Source organism: Oncorhynchus masou, chromosome 24 (assembly GCF_036934945.1).
Source record: "Oncorhynchus masou masou isolate Uvic2021 chromosome 24, UVic_Omas_1.1, whole genome shotgun sequence".
In the NCBI taxonomy this organism is placed as follows: domain Eukaryota; kingdom Metazoa; phylum Chordata; class Actinopteri; order Salmoniformes; family Salmonidae; genus Oncorhynchus; species Oncorhynchus masou.
In genome coordinates, this window is record NC_088235.1 from 72,984,509 (window position 1) to 72,996,083 (window position 11,575).

The 11,575-nt window shown below is 42.9% G+C and overlaps 1 protein-coding gene across 2 annotated transcripts; it reads left to right on the forward strand.

Annotated features, from left to right (window-relative positions):
* Positions 1–156: 156 nt before the first annotated feature.
* Positions 157–11,231, forward strand: LOC135512594 (ras-related protein Rab-3B-like). Of its 2 annotated transcripts, XR_010451437.1 has the most exons (6): positions 157–636; positions 1,381–1,605; positions 8,390–8,508; positions 8,964–9,088; positions 9,581–9,928; positions 10,139–11,231. XR_010451437.1 is itself a non-coding variant. In XM_064934784.1 (5 exons), exons 2-5 carry the CDS (start codon positions 1,381–1,383, stop codon positions 9,769–9,771), a joined length of 660 nt encoding a protein of 219 aa, XP_064790856.1. In that variant the 5' UTR covers positions 157–636; the 3' UTR covers positions 9,772–11,231. The 2 variants fall into 2 exon arrangements, 1 of the variants encoding a protein (XP_064790856.1); XM_064934784.1 differs by having other exon boundaries at positions 9,581–11,231.
* The last annotated feature ends 344 nt before the right edge of the window (positions 11,232–11,575 follow it).

Genomic DNA, 11,575 nt, shown 5'->3' on the forward strand with positions numbered 1-11,575 from the left:
GTGAACAACATTGTGAAGTCATTTACTGCAACTCAGACCAGTATAAATGTATAGCTATATTTTGACTGGTAGCCTGCCTATTTCATGGATGAGTCATGTAGGCTAATATAATCAAAACCGTGCTATTTCCTGTAATTCCGTTCAGTGGTCTGATAGGCGTCTGTTCCTACAGAGGAGTGCCGGTCTACACATTTGCTCCGTTCCATTCACAGGAGTTTATCTTTACGACGACTTTTTCTTTACATAAGGAGGTACCGACACTAATGCTAATTGTCCTCCCGCTGCAGAATGACTACGGAAGATGGTTCTGGCTGTGTAGTGTCGAGCAGGGTTCTCCACTGGCGGTGGATTTGTTTGCCCCCACCCTCCAAGTTTGAGGGAAAATATAAAAAAAATGTTGAATTGTCATTGTTGAACATAAAATAATGTAAAAACATCAGGAATTAGCTCCAAATGATTCGACCCCCATCACATGATTGGATAAACTTACAGATCAGGACAGAAGCCGATTTCATATAGATAATCAAGAAGTGTTTTGCCAACGACTTGGCTTGTCAGGTGCGTTCAGCGCAGTTCAGTCGCGGAGCCAACGAAAGGAGAACGGAGAGAAAACAACGACCCAGAGAAGATTTAGAGGTAAGACACATTTAATGTCTTGGTATTTTACCGGTTATCCTTATACTTTTAGAATTACAGCAATAACTATGGATCGTAGTCTGACAGCAGTACCATATGACCAAAGACAAATGTCGAATTAGACTATGTATTTGCACCTGTGCCTTAATCGTAACGATGGCAGCAGTTCGATGATGGTTTCACAATCCTACTGTATACACACATGGATGTCTATGCGTTCTCTGAATGAAGATGTCCTCTCATAAAGGTTGCACTTAGTTATAGCTTTAGTCGTGCGTTTTGAATAGCCTGTGTGTGTTTTGAATAACGGGCCACACCTGCGGTTTAAACCATTGCCTACATGCATAGTCGACTAACACATGAAAAATGCACTAGCACATGTCTAGACATCACTGTCTGACAAATTCAACTAATATATCCAGTTAATAGTATTGCATATTAAACCCCCTTTTTATTCATTATATAATATATATGCTATCATAATAAAAGGTACAATGCAACATTAATTTTTCCCCATGTCATGATATTTCTGAGAAATCTGTTCGAGAAGATGCCCCAACAGATAATCAAGATGGTAGAAATGTGGAGATTATAGCCCGACCTTAATAGTCCTGAAACCATGGTTTCCTCACCATGGTTTCCTCTGCAAAGGCATTCATTCTTGAGTGAACACTTCTCTCCAACCCCTTTTGACTCATCCACCCATCTGTCTGCACACATGATCAATGCTCCAATGCTCCACAGATGGCGAAGGCAGACCAGCGCTTTGGGCAGAGAGATGGCTCCGACCAGAACTTTGACTACATGTTCAAGCTCCTCATCATTGGCAACAGCAGCGTGGGCAAGACCAGCTTTCTGTTCCGCTACGCCGACGACTCATTCAGCAACTCTTTCGTCAGCACAGTGGGCATCGACTTCAAGGTCAAGACCGTCTACAGGAACGAAAAGAGGGTCAAGCTCCAGATATGGGTGAGTCGTTGCAGTTGCATCTGTGCCATTCGACCCAATCTATTCTCTAGCCTGGGTGCCATGCTGTTTGTGCCATCACGCCTCTCCTTGTCCTGCCAAACATAACAATGAGTGACAAGGAGTTGACGTTACAGCACAAACAGATCACGCTATACATTCTCACCGTATGGAATTTGAAGATATTCTATTGCTATTCCGTTCTATATCTACGCCACTATGAATGTGCCATGTGGTGACGACACAGGTGTCGTTCAAGCTGTCGTTTGTTTGTCACCTGTTTTGTAGACAGTCAGTGGGCTTGATAAGACCGCACAGGAGGTAATGATCCCATTCAACCCAGGTCTACTGTATACTGTCAGTCTACATAAGCTGTAGTTACATGCTGAAAGTCCACTGCTCAAGATACAGTGCTTGAGTGTCCTGTGCATAAGGACTATATTCATTATGCGCCAATACATACAGGATACGTAAACATGTCGTTATGTGCATAATGATTATATTTTGTCCTTTTCCAGGGTACGCTTTGTTGATCCACTTAGCGTGTTTCTTTGGCCCGAGCGCCACGTTCACAGTCGAAACCCAGTCCTTGTGACTGTCTACAGCCATGACGATGTCACTACTGTACTATAGATAAATGAAATAAGCCGACAGTCATCCGCAACGCACACGTACCCACTCGCACACAGACACACAGAGGAATCAATCGAACACACATCCTTCCTGCCTGTCGGATGTCTCAATAGTAATGCTTCAGACTCGAACAATCTTTCTCCTGCAGGCCCAGGGAGAAGAAAAAAAAGAGGCAACAGAAGCTTCTGGTGAGCTTGCATCATCAGGCGATGATGGTTGTCATGGCAGCAGCTCTTCACACTGCTCCCCAACAACGAGATCCTGCAGGCAATTATAGTGGCCCCTTCGGGTGAGCGGGTAGAACCCACGGAGGGTACACAGGGACTGATGGGGGGTACAGAAGTGGGGGTCTCGGCAGACAACACTGCCAGAGTAAACTGCAATTTGTGATAAGCAGAGAGTGGTAATCAGCACAGATTGATCCCGGCTTTAAATGCCTGGCTGGAGGTGTAAAAGTAGAAGGCGGTGCACTCACACTGTGCACTCAAAACAGCTGCTGCGCTATTGATGTTTGCAGCAGCAACAACAATCTAGCGAAAAAGCTACAGTAATAGCACTTGTTTGTGATGGCAGATCGCGAGCTCCACTAAAGATGGTTTAATGAACCAATAGAATTGTCCAAAACTGCAAGCCCCACCCATCTGGCACTCCAGGCAGTCTAGAGCAAACGGTCAAAGTATTTGAAAGATTTCAAATAGTATTTTGAACCCAGGTCTGGTGGAAGGTGGCCACACATCCAGGCAAATGTGTGACTGCGAAGTGGGATGCGGCCTGCTGCAAGTTTTTTTACTTTCTCAGGGGTAAATGTGTTGTTGTTAAGCTTACCGTATGCTTGCTTCCCAGTCAGTTCGCTCATATGTTGTGACGTTTTGGTTTTCGGCAGCGTTCTGCAGGGTTTTTTTCAGCTGTTCGAGTGCACACATTTTTTTCTTGAGGCTAATCGAAGTTCGGTAGCCCTTTGTCGGTGATTGGTCAACAGTAGGGATTCTTCAATTAAGAGTTAGTTGTCATTCAATGTTTTTCCACTTGAGAAATACTACACCAAATATCTTAGTTCTATGAAAAGTTTTACGACTAAGACCTGCTCTTCAAAAAAATCACATTTTATTACAGATTTCTTTATTTATCTTAGATTAATTCAGAATATTTTGAGGAAGTGTATATTGACTATTTGTTGCTATGGCATCTCAAGAGGGACAAACTGTAATATTGCTGTTTTTTTCTCAGACATTCACTTCGCCTCGCCGAGTTCTGCTAGGAGTAAACCGAATCGAGTATGCGGACACCTTTTAGTGTGCAACCATTGTGATTGGTCACAGGCGGAAGCGGAGCATCGGAGCATGTGTCTATGTTCAGTGCCTTCGGAAAGTTGACTTTACTTTTTCTTACACACACACAATACCCCATAATGACAAAGCAAAAACAGGTTTTTAGAAATGTTTGCAAATGTATGAAAAAACAACAATCGAAATATCAAATTTACATAAGTATTCAGAATCTTTACTCTGTACTTTGTTGAAGCACCTTTGGCAGCAATTACAGTCTTCTTGGGTATGACGCTACAAGCTTGGCACACCATTATTTGGGGAGTTTCTCCCATTCTTCTCTGCTGATCCTCTCAAGCGCTGTCAGGTTGAATGGGGAGCGTTGCTGCACAGCTATTTTCAGGTCTCTCCAGAGATGTTCGATCAGATACAAGTCCGGGCTCTGGCTGGGCCACTCAAGGACATTCAGAGACGTGTCCCGAAGCTACTTCTGCATTGTCTTGGCTGTGTGCTTAGGGTCGTTGTCCTGTTGGAAGGTGAACGTTCGCCCCAGTCTGTGGTCCTGAGGATCTCTCTGTACTTTGCTCCATTCATCTTTGCCTCGACCCTGAATAATCTCCCAGTCCCTGCAGCTGAAAAACACCCCCACATCATGATGCTGCCACCACCATGCTTCACTGTAGGGATGGTGCCAGGTTTCCTCCAGATGTGACGTTTGGCATTCAGGCCAAAGAGTTCAATCTTGGTTTCATCAGACCAGAGAATCTTGTTTCTCATGGTTGGAGAGTCTTTAGGTACCTTTTGGCAAACTCCAAGTTGGCTGTCATGTGCCTTTTACTGAGGAATGGCATACGTCTGGCCACTCTACCATAAAGGCCTGATTGGTGGAGTGCTGCAGAGATGGTTGTCCTTCTGGAAGTTTCTCCCATCTCCACAGAGGAACTAGAGCTTTTTCAGAGTCACCTCCCTGACCAAGGCCGTCCTCACCCGATTGCTCAGTTTGGCCGTGCAGTCAGCTCTTGGAAGAGTCTTTGTGGTTCCAAACATCTTCTATTTAAGAATGATGGAGGCCACTGTGTTCTTGGGGACCTTCAATGCCCCAGAAATGTTTTGGTACCCTTCCCCAGAAGCCTCTGAACTCTATGGGCAATTCCTTCGACCTCATGGCTTGGTTTTTGCACTGACATGCACCGTCAACTGGGACCTTATATAAGACAGGTGACTGCTTTTCCAAATCATGTCCAATCAATTGAATTTACTACAGGTGGACTCCAAGTTGTAGAAACAATGGAAACAGGGTGCACCTAAGCTCAATTTAGTCTCATAGCAAAGGGTCTGAATACTCATGTCAATAAGATTTTTATGTATATATATTTTTTAAATAAATTTGTAAATATTTCTCAACCTGTTTTCGCTTTGTCATTATGGGGTAATTGTGTGTAGATTGCTAAGGATTTTTTTTTATTTCATACATTTCAGAAGGACGTAACGTAGCAAAATGTGGAAAAAGTCAAGGCATCTGAATCCTTTCCGAAGGAACTGTATGTGAAATCCCCATTAATTACATGAGGACAAAGTGCTGGGCTGTTTCCTACATGTTTCTGCTTATGTGCATTTGCCACACGAATGAACAGAGAGGCAGTGAAATGGCAACAAATCAGCATCCGTGCAAAACAAGCTTTCCATATTTAGATGGGAAGAAACCCCACAGCCAATTCCATTCTGAAATAGTTACATTTGGGAAAATGGAAGCTCCCGTTGGGACTATAAGAAATTGACTCCTCTGAAAGTCACTTTAGATGAGGGGATATTAGTGGATGTCTTTGGGATCAATATATGGGTTAGATTGAGTCTTTGAGTGGCTTTATTATGATTAGGGAGATGTTTGTGTGGTAACCTGGTCCCAGGTCTGTATTTTGTTGTGTTGGTTGTATGACCATAGGAGTTGGCTATATATCACAAACAGATCTGGAACCAGCCTATTGGCTAAATATCACCCACTTAAACATTCAAACCTCTCCTTCCCTTACAGTTAAATAGCCAGGACACAAATGATGTCAATTGATCAGAAGCATCAGAGGCCGTATGTGGGTCTTTCTATAACTAGTGAGCGTTTCCTAATCAGGACAGCTTGCTACAGATTTTGTTATAGAGTTCTCTCGTCATGCCTATACACAAACTTGCACTGTAGGTCCTACGACAAGCTGAAAACACACTCACACCAAAGATAGAGAGACACAACCCTCCAACACCATTCTGTTTCACAAGGCAACCAAAAAGAAGGAGCTGGCTGTCGTTGGCTACCCCTCCAACCCTCTACGCCCTCAGTTTGAGAGGCTTCCCTCTGGCCGGCACTTCAGAATGCCCATGGCCAAGAAGAACGTGTTCAAACATGAATTAGTTCCTTGTGCTGTTGGACAACTAAATGCAAAGTAAATTGTATCGGTATATGTACTTATCTATCTAGTGCAGTTGGAACAGTGGTCGTTTCTGAGTGAACGTATTAATGTCCTCTATGTTGTTAGTGGACGCAACATGACGGACTTACTGATTTAAATGTGTACGATGTGAGAATGTATGTGTGTGTGATTCATTTAACGGAAGTTGATGCCAAAGAAAAATGTCCATCCTGGATGGACAATAAAGTTTTATTCTATTATAAGTCTCTTTTTATTTTTTTAAACCTATGTTTAACCCTTTGTAATCGTTGGTGTCTTGACAGAGCTGTCCAAAATCGTGTGACATAATACATTACTTTTCTTTTCCTTGCATTTATGGCAGTGTAACTCTGTTACGGTGTAACTCTGTTGCGGTAAAACCATGCGTGGTAATTATGAGGTTCAACTACATCTGACGTTGGCTTCAATTTGGCTTTCCATGCACATTTTTCCATTAAAAAATAACCTGTTTTCTGGTTACTTTGTCATCATGAAAACAGCAATGGTGAGATTCAAATGGTGAGATTAATGCTACCGCTATTCATGGATTTATTACGTGTGCTTGCATCGGCCACGTAGGCTGCAGAAAAATCGGCATGCATCCAATCTATTTCAGGCAATGTCCACATTATTCTCACATATTTTAGAATGTAATAATAATTTGAAATATCAATGCATTGGCAAGGCCATTTTTTTTTATTCATAAAGTGGCCTACTTTACTTATTTATTTATTTTACACTTTTTCCATGCTTTTTGGGGGGAGGTGGGGTTCTATATTAGGCCCTATATGTACAATTATATAAATTATACAATTGTATAACACTGAGGTTCTTGAAAATGACATTTACATGCTTGAAAAAGTCCATTAAAGTCCTTGAATTTGACTTGCCAATGCCTGTATGAACCCTGCTTAAAGGATCCCGGGCTATAAGTGGAGTTATGGGTGAATTTGCATATATTTACTTTTATTCCTCTACGTACACTTGTGGAGCATCATGATAATCATTTTTATTTTTGTTTCAAACCATTTTGAAATGTTCATCCCAATGTCACACATTGGCCCCATTATTTATAGATTACATGTACAAGAGGGCAGATGATCCAAGAACAGCACTCCTACTCTGAGATGCTTGATACACCCCCCCCCCCCCCCCCTTCGTTAGCAGGCCGACCACATGTACTCTGCTCTTTAATTAAATGATAAGTGGCAGGCCGAGAGCTCAAACTTCTGTAGTAATTGTCAGTGTGAAATCGCAACTTCCACACATTTCACATGTGCCATTGGTTGCAGTGGAGGCTAGTGGGAGGAGCTATAGAATGATGGGCTCATTGAAATGGCTGAAATGGAATTCATGGTAGAGAGTCACCCATGTGGTTTCCATATGTTTGTTGTGTTTAATTTTGTTCCATTGATTCCATTCCAGTCATTACAATGAGCGCATCCTCATATAGCTCCTCCCACCAGTCTCCACTGATTGGTTGAGGGGAGAAAGGCTTGATCTATAATTTTCAAAGTCCCAGTCGTTCTCCTGGTATTTCACAGATGTATTGTGTGTCATGTGATTTTGCCCAGGCAACAGTTCCTCGCAGATATGTATACTGTAAGCCTAGATTTGGAAGATACGAGATAAGCATATTGCCGTCACTTTCCATCCAAGCCTCCCTTTTTCCACAACTCCTGCTAAGATGTCTTTATCTCCCGTAGCCACAATCAGTGTTTCTGTCAGAGATCTGTCTCCCGATGCAAACAATGATGTTAATGGCCGTATCTGTGCCTTTCATATACACAGGAAATGTAAAGGTAACTACCAAAATAATGGAAACACTTGAGTAAATGAGGGATACAAAGTATATTGAAAGCAGTTGCTTCCTGAGTTAATTAAGAAATTAACATTGCATCATGCTTAGAGTCATGTATAAAAATGCTGGGCACAAGTGGTCACTGAAAGGTTTGATGAGCATGAAAACGATGTAAACCATACGCCACGGCCGTTTTAGTCACCAGATCTCAACCCAATTAAACACTTATGGGAGATTCTGGAGCGGCGCCTGAGACAGCGTTTTCCATCACCACCAACAAAACACCAAATGATGGAATTTCTTGTGGAAGAATCTACACTTGTAGATTGTATGCCAAGGTGTATTGAAGCCACTGGCGCATGGTGGCCCAACACCCGATTAAGACACTTTACATCTGTTTGTTTATTTTGGCAGTTACCTGTATAACATAATATGCTATGGAACCGGGCATTTGTGTTAGCAGCTGGCTTATTTCTAACATGCAATTTTCTCTTGTAGACAGTGGTTCTTTAACATAGCACAGGGTCCACACCCTGTTTCAGCCTGTTTGCTTCTGTTTGGTTCCTAGTGTACACGACTCAGGGAAAACGTTCTTCTATCATATGATATATGAACTGTAGTAATAATACATACGTATGCCTGTCCCCTAGGATACAGCAGGACAGGAGAGGTACAGGACTATCACCACCGCCTACTACCGTGGAGCCATGGGCTTCATCCTCATGTACGACATCTGCAACGAAGAGTCCTTCAACGCTGTACAGGACTGGTGAGTGGTCTGAGACACCAGGGCTGCAGCTCAATACTTGAAAATGGCTTCCTTTGCTGATCGCCTGCTTTCATTACTCACCACTAGTGAAAAGACCCTGATTGGAGAAACCGTGTGTGTGTGTGTGTGTGTGTGTGTGTGTGTGTGTGTGTGTGTGTGAGCCTGTGTGTGTGTGAGCCTGTGTGTGTGTGTGTGTGTGTGAGCCTGTGTGTGTGTGAGCCTGTGTGTGTGTGAGCCTGTGTGTGTGTGAGCCTGTGTGTGTGTGAGCCTGTGTGTGTGTGAGCCTGTGTGTGTGTTTGAGCCTGTGTGTGTTTGAGCCTGTGTGTGTGTGAGCCTGTGTGTGTGTGAGCCTGTGTGTTTGAGCCTGTGTGTGTTTGAGCCTGTGTGTGTGTGTGTGAGCCTGTGTGTGTGTGTGTGAGCCTGTGTGTGTGTGTGAGCCTGTGTGTGTGTTTCAGGGCTACCCAGATAAAAACCTACTCGTGGGATAACGCTCAGGTCATCATGGTGGGTAACAAGTGTGACATGGACGAGGAGAGGGTAGTGCCCGCAGAGAAGGGCAAGCACTTGGCTGACCAATTAGGTGAGTTAATTGGTGGTGTTAATTGCCTTAAATTGCACTCTGAACTACCATACTGTCATCCAGCTTCTGTAGTTTCTGGCATGCCTGTGGGTGGGTTAGCCACGTTTTCCTGTTTCGCATGAGATTTGAATTAAAACCACACTGACGCATTGAGGTGGTGAAAAAATGGCGTCTACTCTAGTCAAGTTGGTAAAACCCTGTTAAGTCTTATCCCCAGGGGCTGTATAAGCAAATCCGCATCTGTTCTTCCTATAGATGTTATTAGCAGTGCTCTAGTCTTGTCAAGAGTTGGTTTGCAAACCAGTCTACACATTTAATGTCTATAATGTGTCATGTATGTGCTTTGCACCCCATATTGTGAAGGCAAGCTATTCCCCGCTAGGTGTTTCATTCAGTCATCTTCTACTAACTTGGTAGAGGAACACGCACTAACGCCCTGGACCAGAGCTATGTACTCACCATGCCGTATGTACTCATCCTGTCTGTCTGCAGGGTTCGAGTACTACGAGGCCAGCGCCAAGGAGAACATTAATGTCCGCCAGGTGTTTGAGCGGCTGGTCGACATCATCTGCGTCAAGATGTCCGAACGAGTGGACGTGGAGCCGCCTATGGCCCCCAGCGTTAAGACCACAAGGCTCACCGACAAGCCCCCCCAGTTACCTCAGAAGTGCACCTGTGCCTGACTCACACTTATAGGGCCGAGTCAAGCCATGCCGAGCCGTGCTGGGCTGGCCTGGATACCCATCCACCGTAGTTGCTGGAACCGTGCTGCAAAGGACAATGTGAAAAGAAAATGTTCAGAACAGTGCGGTTTCGAGCCGGCCCTATAGTGTGAAATAGGTAATACTGATTTGGTCACCCAGTTCTCCCCTAATACACTTGCCATTCCACTACTAGTCTTTTCCTATTCTCTGTCATTAATCTATTACAAGTTCCACCAACCTCTTTCCAAAGGTAGCTCTCCATACAATATATTTCATGACTGCAAGCTCCCAAGAACTACTACTACTACTATTACTTTAACATTACATATCTGTTTCACCCCAATAGCTTTGACCTCCAGCTGGTTCAGAGGTCAGAGAACCTTAAGCAGGGTTATACAGGTAAGCACAGCACTGCCTCTCTCCTCCTCCAAACAAAAGTGGCTTCACCACCGCACAAAGAAACACACACAGCTGTTCACGTTACGAGTTTACACGGGTGAGGAGATAAGCCTTGATAGCTGCAGAAGTTCCGAGTCATTTTGTCTCGTGCTCTTGACCGTCCTACTAACGTTTCACAAGCACTAAAGCTAAGACAAGCGAACGTAATCTGCCCCGTTGATTTTTCATTCTCAACCATATGAAGGGAGTAATAACACTGATAAAACAACAAGATGGCCAATACGTCTTGCACCACCAACACTAAAGCCAATGCCAAGTTCAGGGTGTTCTGACATTCTGAGGGACTATAACGTTCTAGAATATAGATGTTCATTGAAGAGCACAACCTTTTCCCTCCTTCCCCTTCAGCTAATATAATCTTGTAGCCGTCATGTCAGCCATGTTTACAATGTTTATTTCATGAACGTGTGCGTTTTAGAAAGCAAAACATATACTGTATAATTGAGTGTTCAGTTGTAACGGTTTTATTAGTGTTTGATGTATCTTGGGCAGATGTGAAATATTTAAATCATGTAATGTCAACTGAGACACATCGAAATACTTTGTGAAATGGGATAAAAACAGAAAATATTGAATAAATGTGTTAAAAAAATTATGGATTATAACCTAATGATGACAATGTGAAACATACTTTGCCAAATCTTTATGTATCGCATAGTAGCACGCTTTTATGTGTAACTTCCCACCATGTGTATTTTCGTTTTTTTATTGAATTGCTAGATTTGCAATAATGCTGACAATGTCTTAATATAATTATTTTCTATGTAAATTAGTAAATTATAGAGTTAGAATCTATAATGGTGTTGCTGAATTTATTTTTATGCTGTATCATGGGAAGAAATATAGACCATTTATGTAAACGTGTTACAGTAAACTCCCTGAACAAATGGGAGAAAAGCACAAAGTGATTGTACAAAATATTGTGAATGTTTGTATATTATAGGTAGATGCAATTTAGTATATTAAAGCACAAATCTTTACTTGAATTCCTTCATTTTATTTATGGGCTATTGAAGTCTGTAATATTGGTTATTTGGCTGACATTGGCTGACAGCCATGGTATATTTAAGAAATAACGCACGAGGAGGTGTGGTATATGGCCAATATACCACAGCTAAGGGCTGTTCTTAGGCAAGACGCATTGCGGAGTGCTTGGATACAGCCCTTAGCTGTGGTATATTGGCCATATACCAAAAAACCCAGAGGAGCCTTAATGCTTTTATAAACTGGTTACCAATGTAATTAGAGCAGTAGAAATACCCGTGGTATACGGTCTGATATACCACGGCTGTCAGCCAATCAGCATTCAGGGCTCGAACCACCC

Coding starts and splice junctions, on each gene's coding strand:
- LOC135512594 (XM_064934784.1), top strand. CDS start 1,381: ATGGCGAAGGCAGACCAGCGCTTTGGGCAGAGAGATGGCTCCGACCAG. Junction 8,509..8,963: donor TTCAACGCTGTACAGGACTG/GTGAGTGGTCTG, acceptor TGTGTGTTTCAG/GGCTACCCAGATAAAAACCT. Junction 9,089..9,580: donor GCACTTGGCTGACCAATTAG/GTGAGTTAATTG, acceptor GTCTGTCTGCAG/GGTTCGAGTACTACGAGGCC.